This window comes from Pyxicephalus adspersus, chromosome 3 (genome assembly GCF_032062135.1).
Source record: "Pyxicephalus adspersus chromosome 3, UCB_Pads_2.0, whole genome shotgun sequence".
Lineage (NCBI taxonomy): Eukaryota > Metazoa > Chordata > Amphibia > Anura > Pyxicephalidae > Pyxicephalus > Pyxicephalus adspersus.
In genome coordinates this window covers 89,240,974-89,268,773 of record NC_092860.1, presented here as the reverse complement: position 1 = coordinate 89,268,773, position 27,800 = coordinate 89,240,974, and the positions used below count along the sequence as shown (strand labels likewise).

Genomic DNA, 27,800 nt, shown 5'->3' with positions numbered 1-27,800 from the left:
GACTTTCCTCGTTCGTCGGCGTCGTTGGTTACTTTTTTTACGAACGATTTTTGCCCAATCGATCGTTCGTTCATCGTTCATTTTGAACGATAAAAATTGGAAGTGTGTACGCAGCTTAACTGATATCCATTGAGAATTATTCCATAGTTAAAGTCTAATGTTTCTGACAATGTCTAATGTGCCTTTTTTCAAAGTATTGTAATAATAAAAACATTGCTTCCTTTTTTTTGGAGAACCATGTAGACAGCTGCCATGAATGGAAGTGACAGTGAGCAGTGCTGCCTGCTGAAAAAGTTTATTAAGAACCAGCATAGTGGTTAGGGCTGTTCAGTTGCTTTTAAAAACTGTAAAAAAACACTTGAAGTAGCTCCCAGGTACTTAACATTTGATATTGGGTGTCTGGTAAGTAGTAAACACATAGCATTGCAACCTTCCTTCTAAACAAGCTTTAGTGTTCAAGCTAAAAGGTTGAATTAAAGGGTTAGTAAAGAGTTAGGTGTTGCAGAGGAGATTAAGGTTAAGCTTTTTTTTTTAAAAAAGGAAGCTAAGCATGTATTCAGACTTTTGATATACTGTTAGGCATTCGGTTGAAGGGTCCTCAAGATCGTTTTCCACTTGCAGCAAATAACTGTAACAAACAATTCAATGGCATAGTTAATAACATTAAAATAGGGCAGCACAGTGACTCAGAAGTTAGCAATATGGCCTTTGCAGTATTAGGTCCCAGGTTCGAATCTTGTCCAGGACTGTATCCGCATGGAGTTTGAAGGTTCCCCCCATGTTTGCTAGGTTTTTTTCTGGGTACCCCAGTTTCCTTTCACATTCCAAAAATGTGAAATTATTTGACCAATTAACGACACATGACTATGATAGGGATACTAGATTGTGAGCCTTTGTGAGGGACACTAGTGACATGGCCATGGATTTTGTAAAGCGCTGCATATTATGCTGGCCCTATATAAAAACTGTATAATAAAAATAAAATGAACTATATCCTGATCAGATTTTATAAGTTTTAAGGGAAACATTGACAACTTTCTCTTTAATGAACAGGTGGAGCCTGGCACTACTTGTGCTGTATTTGGATTGGGTGGCGTTGGGCTGTCCGCTGTTATTGGATGTAAAGTTTCAGGGGCCTCAAGAATTTTTGCTATTGATATAAACAGCAGCAAATTTGAAAAGGCAAAGCAGTTTGGAGCCACTGATTGCATTAATCCAAATGATTACAGTAAGCCGATCCAGGAGGTGATACAGGAAATAACAGGACATGGAGTGCACTATTCCTTTGAATGCATTGGAAATATTGAAGTCATGGTAAGAACTTATTTAACTCATCCTAGGTTTATGTGAAATAACCTAAATATCTATCTGAAGAATAATAAAAAAGCCAATAAGTAATCAATCACCAAAGACAAAAAATATAAATGTCATTGTATCTTTCAGCAAGCTAACTCCCTTTACATGGTTTAGGGGGAAACATGCAATAATCAGATATTGGCTGTTCTTGTATCATCATATATCTCAACAATATCCAAATTGCTTGTGACAACTTTTGGAAGTAATGGCAAGCACAGAGAGAAGGCAGAAAAGGCCAATGTACTTTTGTAGCATATGTAGCTTTTAAAGTTATTCTTGAATCTAACTGCAAGCCACCACACTATATAAAAATGTTAGAAGAAAATACACAGGAATAGTGATGCACTGCTAAAGCATTACTTTGATGAAAGGAGCAAAGTGCACTAATTCAATAGCAACTCAGACTTTAGTTCAAATCAGTAACAAATTGGGACCTAGTTGTCTAGTGTGGATTGTTGCAGACTGAAACGCTTTATTGGAAATAATGCAGATTGTAAATGCCCCGAGGTATCAGTATGTATGGAATACTCATAATTTTCATGAAACTTTATGAACTCCACTTTGGGGTTCAGAGTGCAAATTGTGACAATAATAGATGCAAATTGGGGGCATAAGAACACTAAAGAAAAAAATCCTTTGTGATCATTTATAGTGACAGAGGAGTGAATGAGCAATGTACTCTCACAGGGCTGTACAATGTAAAGGGGTATGTGAGGATGAACAAGCAGAACCTTGCTGTACTCTCCTGCTTAGGAAAGTACAGCAGACTTTCCTACTTCGTCACTCATCAGTCTTCCAGGGCAAATTGAATGACATCAGGGACCCCTGTACGCATTCTAGATTGTCACCCAAGGTGATCATGATCATTTGCCCTGGGTAAAAATATTCTAAAATGTGTACATAATTTAAGAGCAATACCTCAATAGCTCAAATGTAACAGTATCTAGGCAGTGTCTAGTGAACAAATGAAGTGTCACAATTTGTGAGAAACAAATGGGAAATTGTTACAAAATGTCAGCAACAAATGTAATTGTTGCATTGCATTGTTTCAATTAAAAAAAATGATTTCTACTGCTGTCAGATTATATTATTAGTGTCAATACCTACAGCTCTGTATACCCTTCTCTTTCTGTTACTAAACAGGCAGTATATTCTCAGGTAGAGTTGCTAAAGAATAAAGTACACATTCTGACACATTTAGGTTAGGTTATTCAAAGAGCTTAGGCTATTCACTTTGCAAGCGATCATGTTTTATAGCTTAGTAAATGTGGTGAAAATTTACCTTTCAGAATACTCTGTTCACATACAAGAAAACAATGTAAACAAACATTAATTTTGCTTGGATGTGGTTAAGTGAATTATTCCTTGTAAAAAGATCATTCACTTTGTCAAACAATCTAACTTTCTTAGTCAATCAATCCCAGTGGCATGTCACTGAGTTCCATTATGACTTCTTCAGTGCTAAAGTCTTCTATGGACCTTATCATAGAGGATATCAGAAAAATATGAACATATAGGTGTCTGATAGAAAAGAATGAAGTAATATTGTGACATAAACCAAGATCCATAGAAGACTTTAACACTGAAGAAGTCATAAAGGAACTCAGTGCACCCCATTTCCTTGGTATTCACAGTACTTTTTTTTTGTTGCTCTATTATGATCCAATCTGTAAATGCCAAAAGTCTTGAAGCGATCGACTCATGTTCAATTATACAAAAATGAATAGTGATCTGCTTTGGACATTTTTGGTAGCTTTACAATTTTTTTTCTATATTACTGTGAAAGGTGCATATATTCCTAGAAAAAAAAAGAACAATCATAGGTATGTTACTATCTGGAAAATAAACACATTTGTATTCTAGTTATATGACCACACTCAAGTATTTCCAATACTGATCTATTATGTAGCTTTTTAAAATATTAAAAATTATTTCATTTTAAGCTATGCTCTTTTTCATTCTGATTCTTTTTAACATCCTAAACTAGAAAGCAGCACTGGAATGTACACATGCAGGATATGGGACCAGTGTGATTTTAGGTGAAGCTCCCAAGGATTCAATGCTAGCCTTTGATCCTCTTCTGCTTCTCACAGGTCGCACATGGAAAAGCTGTGGGCTTGGAGGTACAACTTTTTTTTTATAAAACCCTAATTTAATTAGCTATGTTTCCCTTAAAACTTAATACCACTTAAAACCTCAGCACATATTTGTTTTAGCACTTTCTAAATCATAGGTAGAATTATAGAGGGACAATTCACAAAGTAGATACAGTAAGATTACAAGCAGATCGTAAAATATTCAGTATATACAGTAGATAAGCCCTAATACCCATCTGAACTTCTGTTGTTGGGGTAAATTTGCTTATCTATATATTGAATAATATAGCAGCACAAGATATTTTTTGGTGTCTGGACCCAGCTAGAGAGATGTCCCTTCATTTCCTGCCAAAAAAAATGTAACTGGAAATGAGAGGAAATCTCTCCCAAGTGAAAATGGTTTCATCACAGGAAGTTGTCCTTGGTACTGGTGTCCCCATTGGAGGATTATTCCTCACCTATTACTGTGATAACTTAAGATGTTGTATTCTCCCTCACTTTTTGACTTAGTGAGATTGGTCAGCAGGAGTAAAGGGGTAGAAGAGGGGGAGGGGGAGAACCTCCCCAGCAGGAACACAAACTTTTCAAATAGAAACTTTTCAAAAGATCCAATCCTTTCTTACTATATCCACAGCTAAAGGAAAATGTATACCTTACATACAGTTTAAGTTCTGCACTAAGCGTTTGACTTCTCCAGAAACCAGAACCCTTAGTAAGAGTAAAAAGCTTAAATATTTTGGCCAATAAACTCCCCATTTTTCTGTGGTAAAATGGTCTTCCTGTCTACCTGCTTAATGAGAACTATGCATGGTTCAGTTTTTAGCTCTCAATATGCAAAAAATAAAAAAACACTATAAATTAGTTTTATAGAGCTACAATAAACTGTGTTCATACATGGTTTCTGCTAATTATTTGTCAAGTCAAAGTACAGGACTGATAGAAAAATTCAGTCTAATAAAAATGTTTTATTCACCTAGGGTAATCTTTAAACAACACATTCATTTTATCAGATGCATTTTAGTCTCTGGGTGATATTTAGACATTTTTTTAGCAAATTTTGTACCATATAAAGGGTTTCGACTTGTCATATACAGTATGTTGCAAGCTGTCCAATAATTTCCAACAGATAACCAGAACAGATAAATCTTCATCTGAATTACCTGTGTAAAACATCTGTTTCAGTTTACAAATTTGTAAATAAAGGTAATAATTTATCAATTAACATTTTTTTTCATTAAACATTTTATTTTTAAAGAAGTTTTCTAAACAAACAGAAACAAATGTGTTACAGAGGTTTTGATGCCCACATCAATATTCATGCCCCTTAATGACGGACATCAGTTTAATTTTTTGTTGTGGAAATTGTGGAAAAGAAAAGGAAAGATGGAAATGTATGTACAAATTATAGGTACAGCAACTTAAAAAAACATTCAGCTCATTACATAGAGCGGTGGTCCCCAACTTTTTCAGACCTACGGACCACTAAACTTACAGGCTCCAGGCCCTGCATGCGTGGCGAGCCGCGTGTCACTCAAAGGGGAAGAAACTTTCCCAAGTGATGTCATGATGCCAGAACCCACCCACTCTCTTATCGTAAGTCTGATCCTGCGATGGGAGAGTGGGCGGGTTAAGTCCAAAGACAGCCCGCGATCCCTACGGGGGACAAGGTCCGTGGCTCTGGCCGGTGTGCCCCCCCCAGTGGGGTCCTTCTTCTGACTCCACTGGGGGGCACACTGGCCAGAGTTGCAGACCACCAAACTTTTCTTGTAGACCGACCAAGGGTTGACGACCATAATGACCATAATTCCCATTCATTTCACCAGCAAGACCAGTCAAAGCAGGCAAAGCAATAAATAAGGAAATTAAATAAAAAAGTATCATACATGCTGTACATTGGTCTTTGCATGATACATAATATTTACATTATTTGAATATTTTGTGTATGATAATTTTGCACTAACCAAGAGTCTGAATTTTTGCAGGTTTTAAAACTGTAGACACCATTCCCAAATTAGTTTCTGACTACATAGCAGGCAAATATAACGTGGATGGTTTAATGACGCATACTTTACCTTTTACCCAAATAAATGAAGGATTTCAACTTCTTAGAGCTGGAAAAAGGTTGGTATTTGCCTAGAGATGGAATAGGCCTGATGCACACATAAAATATTTTTTATGTATGATGAATATATGCCACAAATTGCCCCTTGATATTCGTAAGATTCTACTGGATGTGAGCTCTAAAAGTAAACAATTATTTTTTTTTTTTTACTGGAGCATTACTTAATACAAGATAGAACTCTTTTAGGAAAAGTGAATTCCCAAAAAAAAAGCCCAACGACTCTGTGAACTACCAGTCCCTCCTGCTGTTTAAATTTGAGTCTGCTAAAGCTATTCAGCCTACATCACATTTAAATCCTATTCAATAGAACATCATCCCCTTTACTACAATGAAGATGTATCAATGTAACCAGAACCACCCATTAGGGTCCTGGTTGTCGTGATTAGTAGAATCTCCCATTTCCATCCTAGCTTCTCTGTGGCATCAGAGATGAAGAATGTTGCAATCTGATTACAACCTTTTAGTAATGGTTTGACCTAAAGGCATGGCAAATTTTGGATGACTGGGCTCTTTACCACTTTTCTGCCTGATGGCAGCCCATTTGGTCCATATTATGGCAAATTTTTATTTGTAGAAAGTTTTAACATAGATAAGAAAAGAATCTTGCCTTATATGGGATATTTCAAGAGTTAGTGGAAGCTTAAAATGTGGCAGTAAACAACACATATACTAATTCTTTCAATATGTAATATGTTCAATAAAATCAACGGTTCTGTAATATAACCACCATGTAACACATTCTTTGCCTAAAGACTTTATAATGATATCATTCACTATTGGAGCCACATGGCCCACTTGCAAAGGTTTAGATTATATTGAAACATGGAAGATTCTTGACTAATAATTTGTTTTTCATGTACATTGTTTTAACATTTTCTTTTCTTTTTTTTTTCAAAGCATCCGCACAGTCTTACTATTCTGAATTGAAGATATTGTTTGGACTAACGTCACTCATAATTCTCTCAATGCACACCTATGAAAGAGCCAGTAATTGCTTACCTGTACTCTAACTGAGCTGTTTTTTAAATGTACTTTGCTTGGCATAAACCCCAATAAAGCTTTACATCTTGTTAAATATTTAATGCCTGAAGTAAACAGTTTCTTGATTCTAAAATGTTCAGAAAACAAACGAGGTATAAAGCTGATAGACTTGCGTTTAAACTTTGCTAGGCAAAAATGAACTTTTAAATGTTAAAGTATAGGGGTCACCTCACTAAAAAGGAGTTTTCTATCCTAACTGGAGTTAGACTTTAAACTTGGGTAATTTTACTAAGCAGCTTGCATTTTATTTTTTTTTAATGTGAATGTTTTTTGACTGTAAGCTTGTTTTCAAAAAAGCATTTAGTTTTATTGGAAGGGTTCGCCATGTATACATCTCCAGATATATTGGTCATATATATGAGGTATGAGGGTAAAATATTTTGTACGGACGTGCTACACAAAATTAGTTTCTTGCAGACAAACAATCTTGGGATGTAGAGACTGAAAGCACAGGGAACCTTAAGTATATTTCCGTTGGTTGTTCAAGCCCTGAACATTACCAGCCTTTAAGACATTATACAGTGGAGTAGCTGAGGCAACGGCTGGCCTGCTCCTACAACCAGCCTTCACCTCAACCACCCGGAAAGGAAAACGGAAAGAATGGGGAAGAAAAAAAACAAAAAGAGAACAGGAACTGAAAACAAAAATAAAATCACATAACATAAAAACACAGGTCAGTGACCTTGACACAATAGGCTGGAAACAGTGCTCGACAGTGGAACCCACCATCAAGCTGAGGGTCCAAGTGTCAGCCTTTCCCAAAGGTAGACAAAACAACTACCTATACATTCATAAACTACAGGTCATAAATGCAAAAGTAAGATTAGAATAAACCACCAAAGGGGTAATGACAAAGTACTACAAACACAGACCTAAAGGTGAGGTGACCCCCACCCTCCATACATCACACTAAGGGACTGCAGGATATGTGAGGGCCAAGGACAAACCAGTGAAGTGGCCTTAACTAGGTGACCTCCCAGGCTCTCTCTAGCAGCAGAAAGACCCACCTAGGTGGATGGGGAACTCACTACTATCAACCCTATTTGTAGAACACAAAAGCAAAATAACATATAAAAAACAGAGGCAGAAGCCTCAGGCCCAGCACTGGCAAAAAAGGGGCACTGTGGATACAAATATAAACAGTGACTAAACAATCAGTACACCCACTGTGCACTTTGAATAAGTTAACCTTGCCAGGTGATATTATAGCCAAGAAAAATTAGGACAAAACTGTCTGGAGCCCCTGCAAGGAACTCGGGTCATCTGTCCAATCCAACTGATCTCTTAAGAAATAAAACAATACTAAGGACATCATAGACTCTCCAGGAGCATAAGTCCTCCAAAAAAGGCAACCAGTATCAGCTCACAATAATAAATATAAACAAGCAACAAGTCATAATCATAATTTAAACAAATGAAGTAGAAGCCACCCAAACCATAATTAAACATTATCTTATGCTAAAATCTATAAAATCTCTGTTCTGACAAAAAAGGGAAAGAAAGAAGTGGTGCCTTGAAATGAAAGTGCTCCATGTGGAGATCTGGCCTAAGATGCATCCAGGAAAAGGAAGGGCTTATTCACAATGCAGTTCATGGTACACTCAAAGAGTTCTACCCAGAACATTTCAAAGGGTAAGCAGGTAGAATCTGCAATCTTGACATAAGGGGATCCAGAGTAACAGTGCCTGTGATGAACCCCCCCCCTAGCCCACACCCCCGTGCATAGACTTTGCAGCACGCTCCACAACAGTGTTGTGATGTGTGCTATGTGCTGTGTGATGTGTGCAGTTTTGTGATGTGTGCTATGTGCAATGTTGTGCTGTGTGATATGAGCTGTGTGCAGTGTTGTGCTGTGTGATGTATGCACTGTTGTGCAGTGTGCAGGGAATCCCCTACGTTTGTAGTGGGCGTGTGCAGGACCCACACTGACCACACCCACTCTGATTCAAGGAAAGTTCTCTGCATGGAGTCTGGTGTCAGCGTGGACTCTGTGCAGAGAACTTTACTAAGAACACCCACTACAAAGGTAGGGGATTCCCTGTGCGCACACACACACAGGCCACATATTATTAATTGGAAGACAGAGGCTGCGGGCCAGTGAAAACCTAAACACAGGCCACAATTGGCCCATGGGCCGGACTTTAGACATGCCTGCTTTAACAAATAAACTCATTGTTTTTATTCTCCAGTTACATTTTTTAAAACAAGAATTATTTGTTTTCTTGTACAGCAATAACCTCTATTCATTGTGTTTTCCTGCCAGACACTTTGTAATGTTATCCAATTTCTTTTGTGTTGTTATTTACATGTTATACAGAAGAGCTGGGTGGACTATTCTCATACTATACAGATTCTGCTGTAAATTTAGCACTTTTGTGGAAAGAATTCATCCAGCTGTAGGCTTGCTTTTAGTCAGATCTAAAAAAGCAGATGGTAGGTTTGAGGACCTGAAGGGACTGCTGCGAACTGGCAAATTTAGTCCTCAGTGTGAACAGAGCTGAGCAACACTGAACCTCATTTCTGTTCCAGTAAATACTTTGTAAATAATCAGGCCTGAATTACTTCCACTGCAATCAACCCCTTTAATAAGTACCATGTTCCTTGATGGTGTTCCCTGGGGAGAAAGGAAAATAGGGCACACTGCACGGAACAAGCGTTTTTTCCTTGTACATTTTAGTGTGCACATAAATAATAGATAAACACTAAAGACAAACACAAATGAATACACAATATCATTCTTTTTCTCTTAAGTAAGAACTGAATTCGTAAACTGATTTTTTTTCCTAAATGCATATCTATCCTCAGACTTTCTGCCTTGCATTACTGAACCCTCAAATTTATATCCAAGTATATTATTATATTAGTTGCACATTAACCAGTCTGCTGAATGTGCAACAAGAAGTAGTAGTAGTAGTAGTTGTACACATTGACAGATAGAGGACAGATAGGTGTTGCAGGTGAAACCATTTATTACCAAACTAAATAGGTTGTCAACAGACATATTTTCACTAATGTTTAAATTTCCTTCTTCACCTGAAATATATTGGCAAGATATCAAATATTTTTACATATAGAAGCATATGTACGCTATTTGCCGTAGTTCCATGTGCTGCTGATCATTATAGCCACTGTGATTCCCATCTTTGACTAGGGAACTTCACAAATAGGTCACTTTAGGTGGTTTGTTCTGGCACTACACAAAGGTCAAACAAATGACTGAATAAGTCTGTTGAAAATGATAGCACACATTTTTGGTCTTATACAAAAGCCTAGGTAGGTGCATGGGATGCCTTGAACTACAAGGTTTATCATATGGAGCACGCATTACATATCTAAAAAATCAAGAGGTTGGGCCGTTATCACTCACAACTTTCACTTGTTGGGTCAGCCTTGTGTCAGAGCCTACAACAACTCTTGGCCTTTGAAACCAAAATTGCCTAGGCAAAGTAGTTTAAGCACAGCATGGAACATTTTCTACTTTGGTAGAAGTGGTGAGTGTGGAATAAGAGGAAAATAAAGAGGTGGCAGAGTTGTAGTAGAAGGGGGTAGGAGGTTACAGAATACTAAGGTAGGTGAATCTTGTAAAACCTAAAGTGATCCTACAAGTAAAGGTATACTACTTGCAGTTTGCTGCCCAGTCTCCACCAGATGTACCCAGTGTCCCATCCCATGGATGATACATAACACCCCTGGAAATGTCCACATACTGATGGTCAGATGCACCCTGCTACTGACAGTGTGGTAATGTAACAAGAACATATTGTTGATCACATAGACAGGCAGAGAAGCTACAACTGTTTGTGAAAAATGATGGCTCCAGGGAATTTGTAATGGGGAACCACATATACCATGAGCTCACGGAAGACAGGTATGTTATCATTCCATATGACAGGTGTAGCACCAGCACATATGTAGGACTCTTTTTGAGATGTTTGATGTGGGGATTGTTCTTCTACTTTTTTCTACTCAGTATAATATTATTATACTGTATTATACTTTATATAGTGCATACATACATACATATACAGCACATAATAAAATTATACAGTATTATACAGTATATAGCACTAATATATTACGCATCGCTGTACAAAGTCTAGAGTCATGTCACTAACTGTCCCACAAAGGGGCTCACAATCTAATGTCCCTAGCATACATAGTCATATATCATTACAACATTCTAAGGTCAGTTTTGGGGGGAAGCCAATTAACCTAACTTCATGTTTTTGAAATGTGGAGGAAATCTGAGTACCTATAGGAAACCAATGCAAACACGGAGAACGTACGCAAATTCCATGCAGATAGTGCCCTGGCCAAGATTCAAACCACTGTGCTGACCATGCTTCATATGCATGAATTTAAGAATTGTGTCCGATTTTTAGCATTTTTAACTTATAGTGAAGGAATGAATACAGTATTTTACGCTTTAAATCTTCCCCTTATGTCCCTGCAACACAGTAATAACACCGTCTTTTCTACATTTCAACCATTATGTGCAACACCCCAATTCTCTAAATTCTTTGGTAAACCATTCAATGATCCCATACAATATAGTATCCAGGGCTTTATGTAACATCGAATTCTGTCAGCAAGGTTGGCTGATCTGATGGGTTAAGAGAGAGAAAGAGCCTAGAAGAGGCAGTTGAAGACCGACCCAAGCCATCAGCAGCATTTGTTGTATTCTGTGCAAGTGCTTAGGTGGAGTGAAGAATAGGTACCATCTTGGCTGCAGGCCTGTTCAGGGCCTTTCTCACAGCACAGCTGTTTTTCAATACCAATCTGACATTGTAGACTGGTGCATGCCGATTCTCCAGCATCCCTGTCGCTTAATACTCAAAGTCCCATTACCAGCAGTACTCATGGTCCCATTACCAGCGGTACTCAAAGTCCCATTATCAGCGGTACTCAAGTTGGCGTGAAGTACCCAGTAAAACTAGAATATGGCCATTAGCTCCCCCTAATAAATACCTTTTAGGCATATACATTTTATTATGATTATTTAAATAGTGCATCCTATTTAGTATGAAAGCTATGTTTTTATTTTCTTTTAATTAGGAGCTCAGTATACATAAAAATATGTATCATGACAATTTTAGCTACTTTTTTTTTCTTGATGCCCTTTTGGCAATAATTGTGCTAGTTTAGTTGTGCTTTATCACTGACAAAATGCAAGCCTAAAAATTGGCCATTCAGTATGTAATACAAATATGTGGGATATTTATTATTAGGAACACTTTGTGCAAATAGTGGGAACATTTATTGATGATAAGATGGTGTTAATATTAAAAATAATGACGAATAACCGGGCATCTTCAGTATGATAATAGTACCTACAAGGCAATGTTGGGCCCAGTCCACCCCCTCCATCCTGTTTAAGCTACCATTAGATCTATTATTTACCAGCCAAGCCTCTAAGACGATAAATGGTCACAACTGCAGTGTATTAGCCCATAAGGGACATTAGAAGATGATTTTTAAATATTAAGAGCAGAAACTGGCAGGATCAATGGATTTTTAATAAATATATATAATATAAAAAACCCTTGCACAACAATGAAGATTATAGTGTTTAAATTTAGATACACACAAAATAGCAACAAAAAATAAAGTAACAAAAACGACAAAATATAAAAGAAACTAATGTCTATATATTTATTAAACAATACACAAATGTCATGTGCAGCATAAAATTACCTACATTTGAATATCTGTAATCATACAATAGGGGCATAGACAGCAATAAAGTCATTCCAACCCTTGCTGACTTCCCTGTTATGACAAAGCAAAACAGTTTTGGCTGCAAAACACAAGCAAAGTGCAAACTATTAGATAAAAATTAACTTCAAAACATGATTGTGAGTAAATATTGCTCAATGTGAACAGGTCATCTGGAAATTATATTGTATTAAGCACAAATAATGGCATTGGGTTTAATATCTATGTGTATAAAAAAGCTATTAGTCACCTTCAAAGTACAAATTTCTTGGCATATAGATTAATATAGGTCCTGCCCTTTTCTACCTTCTTCTGAAAACTTGAGTAACTGTGTTTGAATTCAAGACTTTTGAACTGCAGAATCAGCGCAAGCATTAAACAAATGAAACTGATGAATGAATGTCAAAACATAGTTACTTGTTTCAGGTCAGACAGTAGAAGCCTAAATGCCACCAAATGGCAGTTTTAAACAGATATTTCTTAAAAGCAATTACTGGCCCACAGCTTGACACTGAAAACCACATATTAAAATAAAAACAGTACACAATTTCAAAATGAAATACATTGCAGCATAAAAGGAAACTGTGATTTAGTTATCTTCACTGTGCGGCCCCAGATTTTCCTGTATGGTAGTGCAGGCCACAGAGTTAAAATTACTGAAGGTAAGTATAAAAATCATATGGGCAGCACTAGGTGCTGGGGGCATGAAAATAACAATAAAAAAATCTTGATTTGAAAGAGGGTACACTTCTTCCTGAAGAGGACCTAAGTTTTGCTTCTTAGACTGATGTTGATGTGTCTAGGTTATGAAAAACCTGTATAGTAATCAGCTGATGGTGCTCCACATGTTCTGGCCATGTCCACTTCTGCAACCCTTCTGAAGAATGGTAGCAGAGGTCTGTCCATAGGCCCCCCACCTATCTGGCCTTCTTCTTTTGCTTCCACAGAACAAATCCTTAAAGGTATATAAAAATCTGTACTCAAACATCTGGTCATGGAGGCCAAGTTGTATATCTCTTTATTCTTGAGACACCAGGCAACCTCCCGGTGCAGCTGTGGTTTTGTCATGTTATTAGGATCATGCCCATGGAGGAGCTTACATCAAGTATATGAGGTTCGGGAACCCAGTTCTTTAGGATTTAGTTCACATGGCACCATTTTCTAGACTCGCCAGTGTACAGGCGTTTTCTGGCCACAATGATCCATTAGCACTCATGTAGCAGAGATGGTGAGACTGAACCTACCCCCTGCGCACTATATTTGTGATGGTCATAAAAATGTAAAAAGTTTCATACTCTTACTAGTTTTTTGTTGCCCTGTTTTGTCCCTCAACATGCTGCAACAGAGAAAAAACAAACATGTAAGTCAGAGGTCAGCAATCTCCGACCTTTAGGCCAGATACAACCTAGCCGATAGATTGTTCCGGTCTAACGCCACCTGGCTGATCCAGCCTAATGCCGGTCGGCAATGCGCCGCCCTGGAGCCACGGGTTGCCGACCGGGATTAGGCTGGAACAAACTACCGGAGCCGGAGCCACCAGAGCTCTGGAGCCCCATGCGGCTCTTTTCCCTATATACTGTGGCTGGTTTCCTGAAGGGAAATCTATCTCCTCTGCAATGCATATGGAGGAGAGGGATTTCCCTTCAGGGGGTGTTTCTAGCGGGGGCGGAGTCATTAGGGCGGGAATCAGATAGTCAAGCCTAGTGTGCCTCAGCCTATCCCATAAATGGCCTAGTGGCCGAAAAAGTTTGAGGACCTCTAATGTAAATGAAGAAAAATAAACCTAGAAAATCATCTTGAAAAATTCTCAATTGTGTTAACAATACAGCCAAACCATAGGGAAAGTAAGAAGAAGTAAAAAAAAAAAACTAAGAAGGAGGGGAAAAATAAAACGGCAGTGGGGTGGGGGCTTAGATGAACTAATGTGACATTTCACTATCTCAAATAAAGATACCTCTAATGCACGCAGGTGTGGACCCACTGTGCCGCTGACTGGGTATGCTCCAGAGGGGGGTAACTAAGGCGCTACCTGGTCTTCACTGGAGCCTCTGATGGTGAGGATAGGCTTGGGCCCCAGGGTAGCTGCCAGGTGCCACTCCAGAGCAATCCCCGGGTCAGAGGCAGCTGACCAGAGGGGTTAGTGCACTCGGTGCAAGCACCGAGGGAGCTTGCGTGGCTAGGAGGTTATGGGTCAGGAGAGGCGGCATTTAGACAAAGTTCATAAACAAGATCTGAGATCAAGGGCAGGCGGTAAACAGGCAAAAGTCCAAAAACAGGATCTGAGGTCAGGGTCAGGCGGCAATTAGCCAAAAGTCCATAAACAAGATCCGAGGTCAGGGTCAGGAGGCAATCAGGCAAAGTCCAAGAGTTCAGTAAACAAGGTCCGGTACACAGCAACAGACAGAAGAAGCACCCTTGCACTAGGAGGTAGACTAGCTAAAACCATGAGATTGCTCAGGCATCTTTCTGTAGTAGGAAGTGCCTTTAAATACCTGTAGAAATCAAGCCATAGGCTGGTGAAACAGAGGGCGTGTATGTGTTGCCTCATAGGTGAAGACAGACACACTCACGCCAGCTCAAGTACCAGTGGAAGTCTCCAGCAGGAAGGAAACTCCGGCATGGAACACAGGTAGTGGGGTTACGCTACCTGCTGCCCGCGAAGTCAGTATGGTGGCAGGAGAAAAAAGAAAGGACCCGGCGCCCGTGCCTGCGATTAGGGGCAGCGGCGCCGGCACGGCCCACAGGGCCAACAATACCTAAACCAGAGATCCCAAGTAGCATCAAACCTAAGACAGTATTATTGAGCGTGCAAGTTAATTTATTATGGGTCATCCAATTCAATTTAGGAGTAATAGTGGTCAGGGTTAGGGAGTAGGATCTCCAAGATTGAGCTAAGACTAATCAAGCCAAAAAAGATATATTGGATTGAACCATTTAAATGTTTTGGGACTTTAATATCTATGTTACTAAAAAGGGCAAATTCAGAGGTCACAACATCAATTAAATAGAAAACATCACCCCTGAAAAGGATAACCACTGGACACAACTACCAAATGGGAGCCATAGGCACCCTGAATTTATGCCAAAACCCTTACAATACCATATAACATTTATAGTGACCCTAGTGTTTTTGACAATTTTGATGTCTTCTAAATAGGTCTGTGTTCTGGTATGGCATGATTATGGAAGTTTAGATTTATTTTATAATTCTGCTGAAAAAATGTAGTCTTGTTTGTGAGCTCTCTAATAAAAATGGAGATAGATAACTCCTTTTCAGTTCTTCCTTGCAACCACTTGTAGTCCTTACTTCATCACATTTACATTTGGATCCCTCAAAAGTGTATGTGAATAATTCAAAATATGCAATTATGCAAAAATACCTGAAGTACCAGTTGAGAAAGAGTGAGAGAGCTTTAAGTTTATTTTGAATTAGTTACATTGTTTCTAAGAGACAGTAGGACAGTGTTGTAGTTTGAAATATGTATTACAGCCAAACTATATTAATCTGCAATGTTTATGACTCTGCCAAATACCTAGGTAATCAACTGTACTCTGACCAAGGACAGTTTATACCATAAAAACAAATATCTGATCAGACAAAGTAATCTGCACCTATTTGTAATTGTTGCTGAATATCTAAACATCTGTCTGCGAAATCCTAAGTCTTTTTTTTTTTTTTTTTTGCAAATGTGGAAAAGTATGCAATTTAATAATGTACAGCAATAGAGAACATAGCAAGGTTCAGCCAAAAGATTTCTTGGCTGCTGTATTGGCTGGGTGTGTTCGCAAAAAACAGTTATAATGCACACATGAAAAGTTGGCTTAACGTTTCATTTGCTAACAAGAAGAAGAAGAAGAAGAAAATACTTTAACAATGAGCACTGAAGGAAAGGTAAGAGATTTATGTACTTTCAGCTTTATTATAAGTAAAGGAGTATTTTAATGATGTTAAGCAAATAAGAGATGGATTTTTATATGTAAACACAATATATAAAACGTTCTGATTTGTCCAAATTGTCAAGTCAGAGGTAATTCCCAAAGCATGTATTATGTACTTTATAATTGGTATTTTTACTATTATCAACTGTGTTCTATATTTACATTTGCCACGTCACATTGCATTGTTTGTAGTTGTGCTACCCCTTGATGCACTGACACTAGACTTTCAATTCTTTGTGTTCAATTATTTTTTTTAAGTTTTTTAAAAATGTTTAAACAAAAATAACAGTAAACAAACAGTCATTTGCATACATCCATGACATAAAGGGAAGGAGCAGTGAAATAGTACATAAGGCAATAATAATTTCCATACAATAATAATATTGGCATAGACAAGGGGCGATTTCAGGCCCTTGGAGGAATTGGCCCTCTGATCCCTTCCAAATAGAAAACTACTCGGGCCCCTTCTACTGCAGACCTACATGCACAAATCCAGCAGATATGTCTTCTGGTGTATCTCATGGCCCTTATTCGGTCACACTGTGGTCAAATTTGAGACCACCTGGAAAGCATGGGACCATTATTACGGCCAGATGCCCGGATGACTCTCCACTTGTTTTTTTTTTGTTTTTTTTATATATACATCTTATGTCACTGCCACATTTTACTCCCCCTCCCCCCATCCCCGCCCCACCTTTCCTTCCTTTTTTCTTTCTGCTGGTTTTGCCTGGGTTCTTGGCTATTGTTTTGTGATATAACATATGTCCCCATTCTTTTATATTCATGATATCTACTAGAACCCTGTTCGGACATATTTCTGTAAGTTACAGGTCTACAATTTAAAAAACAAAATTTCATGAAAAACAGTGTAACGCTTTTGGAACAGAAATCTAGACCTCAGTGTAACGCCCAGGTGGTTAAAGGTAAATACCTCCCAACAGAGTAGTAATCAAGTCTTAAAAAGATTTGCGGGGAACAAAAGAATTATATTCAGTAAAAGTCCGAAGACCTCTAATAGCTTATTATTATGTAGGGGCACAAAGCTACATCTACAATTTATGAGAACCCATATACAAGCTCACAAACAAATCATACCACCAACAGTAAGCTTACCTCTTCTCCCCCCCTTCCCCATCCATCAACCATGTCTGTGCTCCACATGGAGCAATCATACTGGAGCCTGGATGTGACATTTAAAAAGGATTCTTATCCTTACTAGTGCGACACCAGAACCTAGGGGTTGCTTTCTGGTAAGAACAGCCAGCCACCACCTCCACACAGTGCAGGTAAACTACCCACGTATCACCACCACTGCAAAACACATCAAAAACATATACAATCATAAACAATATTATTGAGGAGCCTTTCTTTGATTTTTTTCAACTATAAGCAATGCATTGAATAATAAGAGTTTGGTATATATATATATATATATATATACCTGCTCTATACCTGTGTTTTTCAACCTTTTTTGAGCTTTGGCACATTTTTTACAATGAAAATATCCTGCGGCACACCACGAATCAAAAATGTTACAAAATGACACTCTGTAGCTAATTCTCTTGTCTCTAAGAATAAACACGGCAATTAAACTACCTACTGCCACCCACTGGCATGGAGGAGTATTACATTACTCTGCCAGTCACTACATCACAGACACTCGAAAATGGTAGTTGGATAATTTCCCACCGTACACCTGAAGATCTCTAATGGCACAGTGGTTGAAAATAACTGCTCTATACCATATATGTTTCTTATGTCTGTTTAATAGCCATTATAATGGCTTGTTTTTATAAATAAAAATTTTCTGTTTTATGATATGTTGTTTGGGTAATTTTATGTGTCCTTAAATCTCTATTTTTGGTGCAAATTACTGAATTTTTTTCGGGGGGATGTGGCATCTTGGATTTAACTGTGAACCCTAGTTGGATGAAGATAACTAATATATTAATTCTATACAATGGTAATTACTATGTTGTTTGTATAGTGTTTGCCCTGTAGATACAGAGGTGAAATTACCAATCTCACCCAGAGCCTGGAAGTGTGTTATTTGCGGGATTGTCAGATAAAAAAAGAGAGAAAAAGTATTTACGATTCAGACTAGTTACAGAAATCTTGCTTACAGTATCTAAATTTAAATGGGTTTGGTTGTCTGCCCACCAGGAAAATAGTGCTTCTAAAACAAGTTTGATTTTTATTTTTTTTGGGAAATGGATAGGATCCAGTATAGTATACATGCTATATTTTACACACCACGGTGGTCCCTCTGGTGAAATGCCCTATAGTTACTCTCCTTGTGTTGTTTCAGACTTACTGTCTCTGATCTCTCATTGGTTCGAATTCAGTCCTTTCAATCATGGAGGTTTGGCATTACATTTGAGCATTTCAACAGCTTTTCTACAGCACCCTGTCAACCTTCATATCAGCCTTGATCTCCTTGCTTTATATTAGAAACCAACAAGATTCAGTAAATATATGACTATTTTTAAAAAATATATATAGGGAAAATAAAATATAGGCTGAACATACTTAAGTAGTTGGACTTGTTAAAGAATAAACTTAAAAAGTATTGCTAATTATTCTCAATTTCCTTTTTATTTTCATTACAGCTTTTCTGAACCACAGACTGTACTCCTTGACAAGACGTCAAGGTTTTCATGTAAAGGAAAAGTTGTGGATCATTTTCTATGGACCAGCACCTTTTCTGAATATATTGTGATGCCTGCCGGGGCTGTTGCTAAGGTTGATGACAGAGCACCCATGGACAAGGTCTGTCTTTTTGGATGTTGCTTTCCCACTGGATACGGAGCTGCTGTCAATATTGCCAAGGTAAAATTATCATTGTTTATTTAACTGTATGGCTTATCCTTTCAGTTACTGCCTTTTTCTAAGTAGAAGCCTTTGTAGCAATTTATAATAAATATTGTATTTTTTTCTTTTTTGAAGAATAAATTGTGAATTTTGTGAATAAATTGTGTGAATAAAAACTCCCTAGATGAATAGCATTAGGTCCAACAATATTATTCTGATATTGCCCAAAGTGAGGATTAGTCATCACTGTTAATTGTTTGGATACACAACCTCCTTAGCTTAAAGCTCAATTTGAATAAAATAAAATTTATGAAATTAACATTTCAGCACTAGTCTCTAATACGCCTCTGCCATGTAACCACTACTACTGTGCAACCAGCATCAGCACACTTACTTCCTTCAAATGTCTCATTGTGGATAGTACAGGGAAAGGTTAAAACCTGTGTCACTTTTTCACATTTCTATGGAGAAATCATGAAGCAAGAGGCTATTTCCCAAAAATGAGGGTAATGCCCACTTTAACCATTGTCACTGGAACATGTGTTCCCATTGTAAGGTTTCCCCTCTGTGGATATAAAGAAACATACAAACCATAGAAAACACACCCACCTCTAAAACATAATTTGTCAAAGTGATTTACCATATGACTTTAGAGGACTCCCACTTTGAGAGACACCTTCAGTGCTATTTTGTTATCTCAGTCTCCAAATCTCATTACTGTTGTAATTTTTTTATAATATAAAGTACCCAAAGCCATAACTATTATTTTAATTTTAAATAAACTAGGGAAGGGATAAAATGTTGCCATTTGTGACCTTTTAGGATAAAATTTATCTACCGTTTCTGTAGATTCAATAGGACGTAAGAGGATATCTTTTTAATGTGACGAAAATCTATTAGAGAGATGTCAAGATATCAAGAGTAGCCATGAGAAGATTTCTTCTCTATTCCTGTGAGGAAGACAGCTAGAACACTTCTCATTTTCATACACACTTGTTATTAGCAGTATTAGATGGGAACACTTTCAGTTATATTTTAAATAAAAAAATACACATGGAGAAAAAAAAATTATAATTGCAGGGACAGGAGGTATAATAAGAAAAGTTAACATGAATTGGTTATTCTTAAAGGGAACTTAGCAACGGTTTTAATCAACAGGTGGAACCAGGTACTACTTGTGCTGTTTTTGGATTGGGTGCCATTGGGCTGTCGGTCATAATTGGATGTAAAGTTTCTGGAGCATCAAGAATTATTGTTATAGATATAAACAGCAGCAAGTTTGAAAAGGCAAAGCAGTTTGGAGCCACTGACTGCATCAATCCCAATGATTATAGCAAGCCGATCCAGGAGGTGATCACAGAAATGACAGGACATGGGGTGCACTATTCCTTTGAATGTATTGGCAATACAGAAATCATGGTAAGCAGTTTTAAATGGTATTTACCTGTAGTCAAATAATCAAAGGCTTATGGCAGATAACATATCTTTCTTTTTGAAGAACATCCAAAAAGCCAAAAAGTGAACAATTTCTATAGAGTAAATAATAAAAGCAATGGCATCTTTTAGCCAACTTATTCTGATTCCATTTATCTGTTTTTTTTTTATCAGAACATATTGTAGATGTGTTTTTGTATCATCATATATTCCAACAACTTCCAAATTACTTGTGACAGCTTTTGTAGACACTGGCAGGCAAAAAAAGAAAGAAAGAGCCAATGTACCCTTCTAAGCATCTATAGCATATTAGTAATTTGGTTTAGTGTAGACATGAATGAAAGTGGTTTTGGGTAATGTCTAGAATGTGACCTATTTAGGCCAGGACTCCCAAGTAATGTACTGGTTCAGTGTTACAATGGAGAAAGTAGGAGAGACCTTTAGCTGCACGATAGTTCCCACTACCTTGCCATCTACCTCACAGACTTGTAAAGCAAGCAGAAAAATAAAAACACATAATTTTGAAATGTTTTCTTATGAATAAAAAATAAAAGATTTTACCATGCATTTGTTCCATTAGGGTCATTATAGATGTCTAATAGGGCTGTTTTCAGGGTAGTTTAGTGATAAAAAAAGCATTATGAAAAGAGGAACTATATAAAAACAGTTAAAATTATATAATACTAATATAAAAATTGGGTTTAGAATGGTAGCTGGTTGATTGTACTCTAGTTAGGTGTCACTTAAAATCCATTTTAGTTATATTTTGTTTTTCAATTGTGCTCCAGCAATGAAAAAAAAGTCAGTCTCTGTTTGCAATGCCAATACTCTCTCCATAAAAGTTCATGGCAGGTCCACCTGCTCTGCGTTCCAAGCCCAGTCCACTTCCAGATAAAAGGATGCCCAGTACTTCAAATATTCCTGCATCTGAGGAATGTCATCATGTTGCCCCATACTGTAAAATGCTGCAAAGACAGTGAGGATGGTGTCATTTAATCAATGCTGCATTACCTGGACAGCAACACAAACATGTATACTCTATCACTAGAATATCATCAGTGCAATGCAATAAACATATAAAGCAGAACTAAACTTAACAGTCAGGTTGTTTATTAACAGTAGATGTCTCTTCTGCATTAAAATAAACTTATCTGACTGTTCTTAATTTTTTAAAGTACACTCACCTCTCCTTGCCCTGTTGCAGCGCATCAACATCTTCATTCTGTTTTTTTCTAGGATCTGGATCTTCTGCCATTTTAATTGACCAGGCCAGAATAATGTAACTACTGTGTATGCTCAGGAGAGTTCATTCCTGCAGCCTGGGGGTATGCTAGGATACTCAGCATCTATTTTGGAAAAAAAAATTAAGGACAGGCAGGTAAGTTTACTTTTTGCAGAAGGGACATCACCTGCCTGTTCAGAATTTTTTTTCATATGTTCTGCTTTAAATAAAATGAATAAACTGGTTATGAAAATTAGATCAAAAGTAGATCATGTTAATAAAAATATCATATGCATTTTGCTTTGATGAGTGGACATAAAAAAGACTTTGTTTAAAAAGAGCACAGGACAACCACAAAAATAAAAGCGCAGTAACATGGACATGGTTCTCATTTTAGCATGAACCAATTAGTATGGGTTAACTAAACTATACATTCACTGCTTAATTGGATTTGGAAATAGAAGTACTTAATATTAAATTTGAGATTAACATTGTACTTCTGTGGCACCTCTAATGTTAAAGATAAAATGTAGGTTCCTAACTAATTTCTTTTATCCTTTTGAACTAGAAAACAGCACTGGAGTGTACTCACCCAGGATATGGGATTTGTGTGGTGTTAGGAGTAGCTTCCCAGGATGCAAAGATTTCATTTGATCCTCTTCTGCTCCTTACAGGACGCACATTGAAAGGCGTTATACTTGGAGGTATATTTTACTATAAGATACCTATTTGCTTCATTGTGTTCTATGTCAGGAATATGTTAATACACATTTATCAATATTATTATGAACTGAGGTTTTCATACTGTGGAATACATCACTGTGTGCAATGCCATGACACTTCACCAAGGGTCAGCAAACCCTGGCCTTTAGGACAGATAAGGCCTAGCCGGTAGAAAAATTACCAGAGGAACAAACTACCAGAGCCGGAGCCGCTCGTGGCTCTTGAGCCTCTGTGTGGTGGCTCCCTTCCCTTATAGAAGACAAGAGAGACAACACAAAGAAATGACATTTACCAGTACATTAGTATTTTATTACAATAAGAATTACTTGGGACACAGTGAGGTACAAAGTGTGCCATTGCATGAGGGCTCTGAACCCTCCTCAAGCAACAGGAGCCTCCACAGGGGCCTCAAGCCAGTTCTGCATGGGGGTCCTCTGATGTCCTCCACTGTTATTACCTAATTATATTGAGTCTTGTTAACTACCTTTTCCATCCTCTAGACATGGACAGCAGTAATCAAAAATTTGAACCAGGGAAATTGAAAATCAGCACCAGGGTTTTCTTTACATACATTTCTTTTAATACCTTTTTTTCCAAGACCAATAATTTTCCAAATGTTGTCTTTATGGAATAGACTTTGTTCAGGAGCACAGTCATTCTGGAACAGAATGGAACTTCCCCAAATTGTTGCCACAAGATTAGAAGCAAAACACTTTACTAGACACACTTAAACATATTAACTGTAGCAGTATCCACGTATATAACATTTTTAATGTACAAAAATATATTTATGACGGCACATTGATGACAGTGTTTATATAACATGGCCTCCTATAACTTATTCAGGTATATATATTTGGGAACAGTGATTCACTGAGAAGAACAGACATATTATAGACCTTACAGAGTTTCACCTTCTAGGTTAAGATGGTAAATATGAAAATGTCAAAACATATTTATATGTCATATTTATTTCGTTTTTAAAAAAAACTTAATTAAAAGGGTGTTTTAATACAAATTGCATTCTATAAAAAAATTAATATAAAAACAATAGATTTCCTTTTAAAAGGGCTTGCGTTTACATATCTTACCTTTACATGTTTTTGAAGTCAAAGTACAAGAGTAATAAAGGGTAAATGAGCTTTTATCAGACTGAATTTTAATGTTCACCTGATTTAAACTTCATGGAAAACATGTTGTCAAACTTCCAGTATATTTATATATATTATATATGCATTTTGTATCCACAATTTCACCAAAATATTATTAAGAACTAGTACTAAAAGCTAAAAAAGTAACCAGACATAGCTGTAATAAAGAAGCTTAGGACCCTCTACCCTTCATGATAGATTTTTTAATTTAGCTATGGATGACACAGCAAAAGGTTAGGTAAATATTATTATACAAAAGGGTGCATTTATCATTTTTTTCACAGGTAAATGAGCAGTGAGGCACATTTGAGGAAGATTATGGGTCAGATGTAAAATATTTAGGCAACTTTGTTCAACAATTGCCCCTCAGTTGCTTTTTTAAGCATTGTAACAAAATGTGCCTCCTGAACAGTTCTTTATATATCTATATATAGATCTTTAAAGATCTATATATATATATATATGATCTTGTCAGACTCAATGAGCCTGATTAATTAAAGCTCTCCAAGGCTGGAGAGGAATCCAGCAAACCTGCAATGGATCTGGCCCAGGATTGAAAACATTTGCTAACAAATTTAAGAAGTCCAGATAACAAAAAGTGTGTTATCTCCAGCCTTGAAGAGCTTTAATAAATCCAATGTATTTGTGTGTTATCAATATGAACTGTGTGACTGTGCCAAACTGAACATAAATCTGACTTTTCAGGTTATAAATATAAGGAATCAGTGTCCCAGTTGGTTTCTGACTATGTCGCAGGAAAATTTAACCTGGATGGTTTGGTGTCTCATACTTTGCCTTTTACTGAAATAAATGAAGGGTTTGAACTTATGAAGTCTGGAAAAAGGTTGGTATAATTATTACGTTAATTTTGTAATGTACTGCCTGTTGAGAATGCAGTGTCCATTTATACAAAAAAACAACAAAAAAATACAGAGAATGCCTTCTGCCTACTCTCCAAGCCAACCCTACTTTTTACATTTACTTCCTCTTTGGCCCTTTCTTCAAACTGAAAACATAGGAAGGGTGCAAATCTTGGCTCAGGTGGCAACTTCCTAGAAACAGTTGCATTCTTAATTCACCCACCTGGCCAACTTTGATTTTTTTTTTGCGGTCTGCTTAGAACAACAAATTTTTCCCTCTTGATATCAAGCTCAACCCAGATATCATGCCTGCCATGTCATTATATTTTCTTGTAAATATCATAGCTTACAAGAAAATATGTACAAGAAAATATAATGATATGGCAGGTATTAGATAATAATGCTTCACATTATCTGCATGATGATCTTGCAGTGAAACATCATTAAACTGGATCTGTTAAATGCCCTGCAATAATTTCTATAGCAGGTGATGGTTGTGATGTCAGTGATCTGCGTTCTTAATTTACCAACTGATTATAAAGAAACACTTACCAAATATATTGACACATCTCCCTGAAATATAGATATATCGATATATAATATATATATAGATATATAGATATAGAAACTATACCTATGTCATAGTTTTTGTCTTTTCTTTTTTCAGCATCCGCACAGTCCTGCTATTTTAAAGTCTTTTTAAGACTTTCTTTGGAGTGCTATTACTTCGAAAATGTATTATTTAAACGTACTTCACAAATATAGAATGTATAGATAATATTTGATTACATATTTGATTACATGAAATCTGATTTAGCTTTTTTTAATGTGATTCACCTGACTTAACAAAAATAAAAGGCTTTAAAATAAAAAAGGCTCCTGTTTACTAAATGTGTACAGCAGAACAGTGTTTTAAACAGTTGCACAGCGTGTCTTTGGATAGGATAAATGAAGATTTCAAACAGAAATAACTATGTCTTTGTGACATATAGGGCTTTATTTATGAAACAGGGAATCTGACATTTCCTTACACATCAGTAATGTTCATAATGTGTTATTTGCTCTAAAAGAATACTCAGAGCTAACCCAGCACATTTTTTGGACTTATTTACAAAGTTAACATTCAATAATAATATCATTATTTAAAAAAATTATACATACATATATTCTTACATTGTTTTTATAGTTTGCTTACCAAGATTTAGAATGAAGTGTTGCTTGCAGGTCACTTTCCCAGAGGGAAACATAGGAATGGGGCCACTTTGCTAGTGGAGACAAAACCAAACTGTAAATCACAGTTATGTTGCCTTTAGATTATTGTAAAAGTTTACAGATACCTTCAAAGGTCCTTAGGCTTAAAGGGTTAGAAACATCATTGGACTTCTGCAACACAAAGTTTTTTATTTGTAGATAGCGGAAAATCTCAGAGTTGGAGATTTCATGGGTATTCCTCAAGGAGGCAAATGATCTCAGATGATCCTGAAAGGTCATCATATCATGGATCCTGCATAAGTTATGAGTTAGCCACCAGTTGATGGCTGCATAGTTTGGTTGACCTAACGGAATGGATGGATTGTGGAAAATGGACACAAGGGGGGATGGGTGGATATCAGACCTGCATGTTTAATAATAGGACTGGGGGTGTGCCTACAGGATGAAGGGGGGACCCACAAAAGACCAGATATTGGAAGTGGAGGCACTTCCGTTGGTTTTATTAGACACCCATGGGGGTGTCCTCAGTAACGTGATGTGTTATTTGTGGTGCCAGCTGCGCTGCCACATACTGGTTTTGAATGTAAATAACAGACAACCCCCAATTTTTCTTCAAATTAAACAAAGTTCATTTGGGGATGTGAGAGGAATGTGTCACCCCAAAGTCCATGACCAATCGTCGTAATATACAATAAATAATGGTTAGGCAAAGTACTTAGGAGCATTTAAAAAGATAAAGTAACCTTTGTAAAAGAGTCATTTTCACCGACGCAATACGCCCTAACCAGAAGATTTGGTACTTTTTCCATGATTCCAACAGAAAGAGGTCCTATTGGATAAGGAGGGGATAGTTCGCCCCAAAGAGCGTTTCATGCGAAGCAGTAATCTACACTCCCAAAGCCGCTAGAAGACTAGGGAGAGAAGCAATGGGATTTGTGAACAGAAGTAAGGCATCATATGGAAATAAGCTAATCTTGTGATTGTAACCCACCAGCACTGGCCCTTGAATATCAGGGCAGCTTCAGACAGCCAATGCAAAAGTTTCTATGGATAAGGCAAGGAGGGCTGGTGAGAGGGGGACACCCCTGCTTGGTTTCCCTGGATACTTGGAAGATAGAAAATATTAGAATATAGGCTTTGTATATAAAGCTTTATTCCAAGTGATAAAGTTGGAATCCCTGCCTTTCCAATGTGAAAATTAAATAGGGCCATTAAACCATATAGATGTCATACTTGTTTCTTTTCCTCACAGACACACATATTTACAGAGCTGTGAACTTGTTGCTTATCCTGCCCTGCAAATAAGATTTTTATTTTGTTGAGACTTCCAGTGATTGCAGGTATCCTTTTGCTATGGCATGTTTGGAGTAATGGGTTACATAGAGGGGTCAGTCCTATTAGTCTTTATTGTGTGCTGTGTTATGGGTTTCAGGATTAGCTACTTTTCTAATGTTTCCATTATTTTAATTCCACAAAGGATAATGTTTTGATGATATTTTATTTTTATATTTTCCTGATAATGGATTTGTCATTTGTGTCTCTTCCATTTTACATATATTACAATCATTCCAGCTGCTTAAAAGTTATTGATTTAAATTGTGATGTAAATTGAAATTGTTTTAAATTGTGAAGGAAAACTGGAGCTTCCCTGCAAACAAATCTCAGTAGTTAAATCTAAGCTATCTAGGTACTATATAACGCTCGTTCAACACCTTTCCCAGTGATACAGGTGCCCTCTTTGTCCCTGTGTTACATATCCCCCACCTAACCCTGCTCAACCAAGTGTGGCTGAAAATAGCTAGTGAACATCGAATGGAATCTGGTCTCTTGCTGTCTCCCTGGCCTATGCTCAACAATAAGTTTTAAGTTCTGTAAGGAAAGGAACCGGGTGAACCTTGTATTTCCCTCCGTATTCTGTGCCATCCATTTCAGCTTGGCATGGTCAGTATCAATCCATTTGTTAATAAACCAGGAGAATCAACCTAACCATGCTCGAAGAGGATCAACTTCATGAAAACGCAAATGACGGTGGCCTTCATACTATGTTTGAGGCAACCACAAATCTCCATACATTCTGGATTAAAGTTAAGGCAGAATATACTGAGATTGCCATAAAAG

General features: G+C 37.2%; 2 protein-coding genes and 1 long non-coding RNA gene across 3 annotated transcripts in view; 2 read left to right on the top strand and 1 right to left on the bottom strand.

Annotated features, from left to right (window-relative positions):
- Positions 1-25,336, top strand: part of LOC140326742 (alcohol dehydrogenase 1-like) — a 36,265-nt gene extending 10,929 nt beyond the window's left edge. Inside the window, exons 5-9 of the mRNA XM_072405614.1 lie at positions 18,879-19,098; positions 20,239-20,499; positions 22,305-22,440; positions 24,316-24,454; positions 25,138-25,336. Coding sequence (XP_072261715.1) covers positions 18,879-19,098; positions 20,239-20,499; positions 22,305-22,440; positions 24,316-24,454; positions 25,138-25,162 — 781 coding nt within the window. The 3' untranslated portion in view covers positions 25,163-25,336. The remainder of the gene's footprint in view (positions 1-18,878; positions 19,099-20,238; positions 20,500-22,304; positions 22,441-24,315; positions 24,455-25,137) is intronic.
- The window catches only part of LOC140326746 (uncharacterized), a 298,797-nt gene that overhangs the window by 64,338 nt on the left and 206,659 nt on the right, over positions 1-27,800 (bottom strand). The gene's annotated exons all lie outside the window — the stretch shown is intronic.
- Positions 253-6,651, top strand: LOC140325336 (alcohol dehydrogenase 1-like). Its single transcript, XM_072403161.1, has 5 exons — positions 253-316; positions 1,004-1,314; positions 3,344-3,479; positions 5,435-5,573; positions 6,472-6,651. Exons 1-5 carry the CDS (start codon positions 253-255, stop codon positions 6,494-6,496), a joined length of 675 nt encoding a protein of 224 aa, XP_072259262.1. The 3' UTR covers positions 6,497-6,651.

Excerpts from the sequence above, each read along its gene's own strand:
- LOC140325336 (XM_072403161.1), top strand. The coding sequence starts at position 253 with ATGAATGGAAGTGACAGTGAGCAGTGCTGCCTGCTGAAAAAGTTTATT. Across the intron at positions 1,315-3,343 it reads TTGGAAATATTGAAGTCATG|AAAGCAGCACTGGAATGTAC; the intron begins GTAAGAACTTAT and ends ATCCTAAACTAG. Across the intron at positions 3,480-5,434 it reads GAAAAGCTGTGGGCTTGGAG|GTTTTAAAACTGTAGACACC; the intron begins GTACAACTTTTT and ends GAATTTTTGCAG.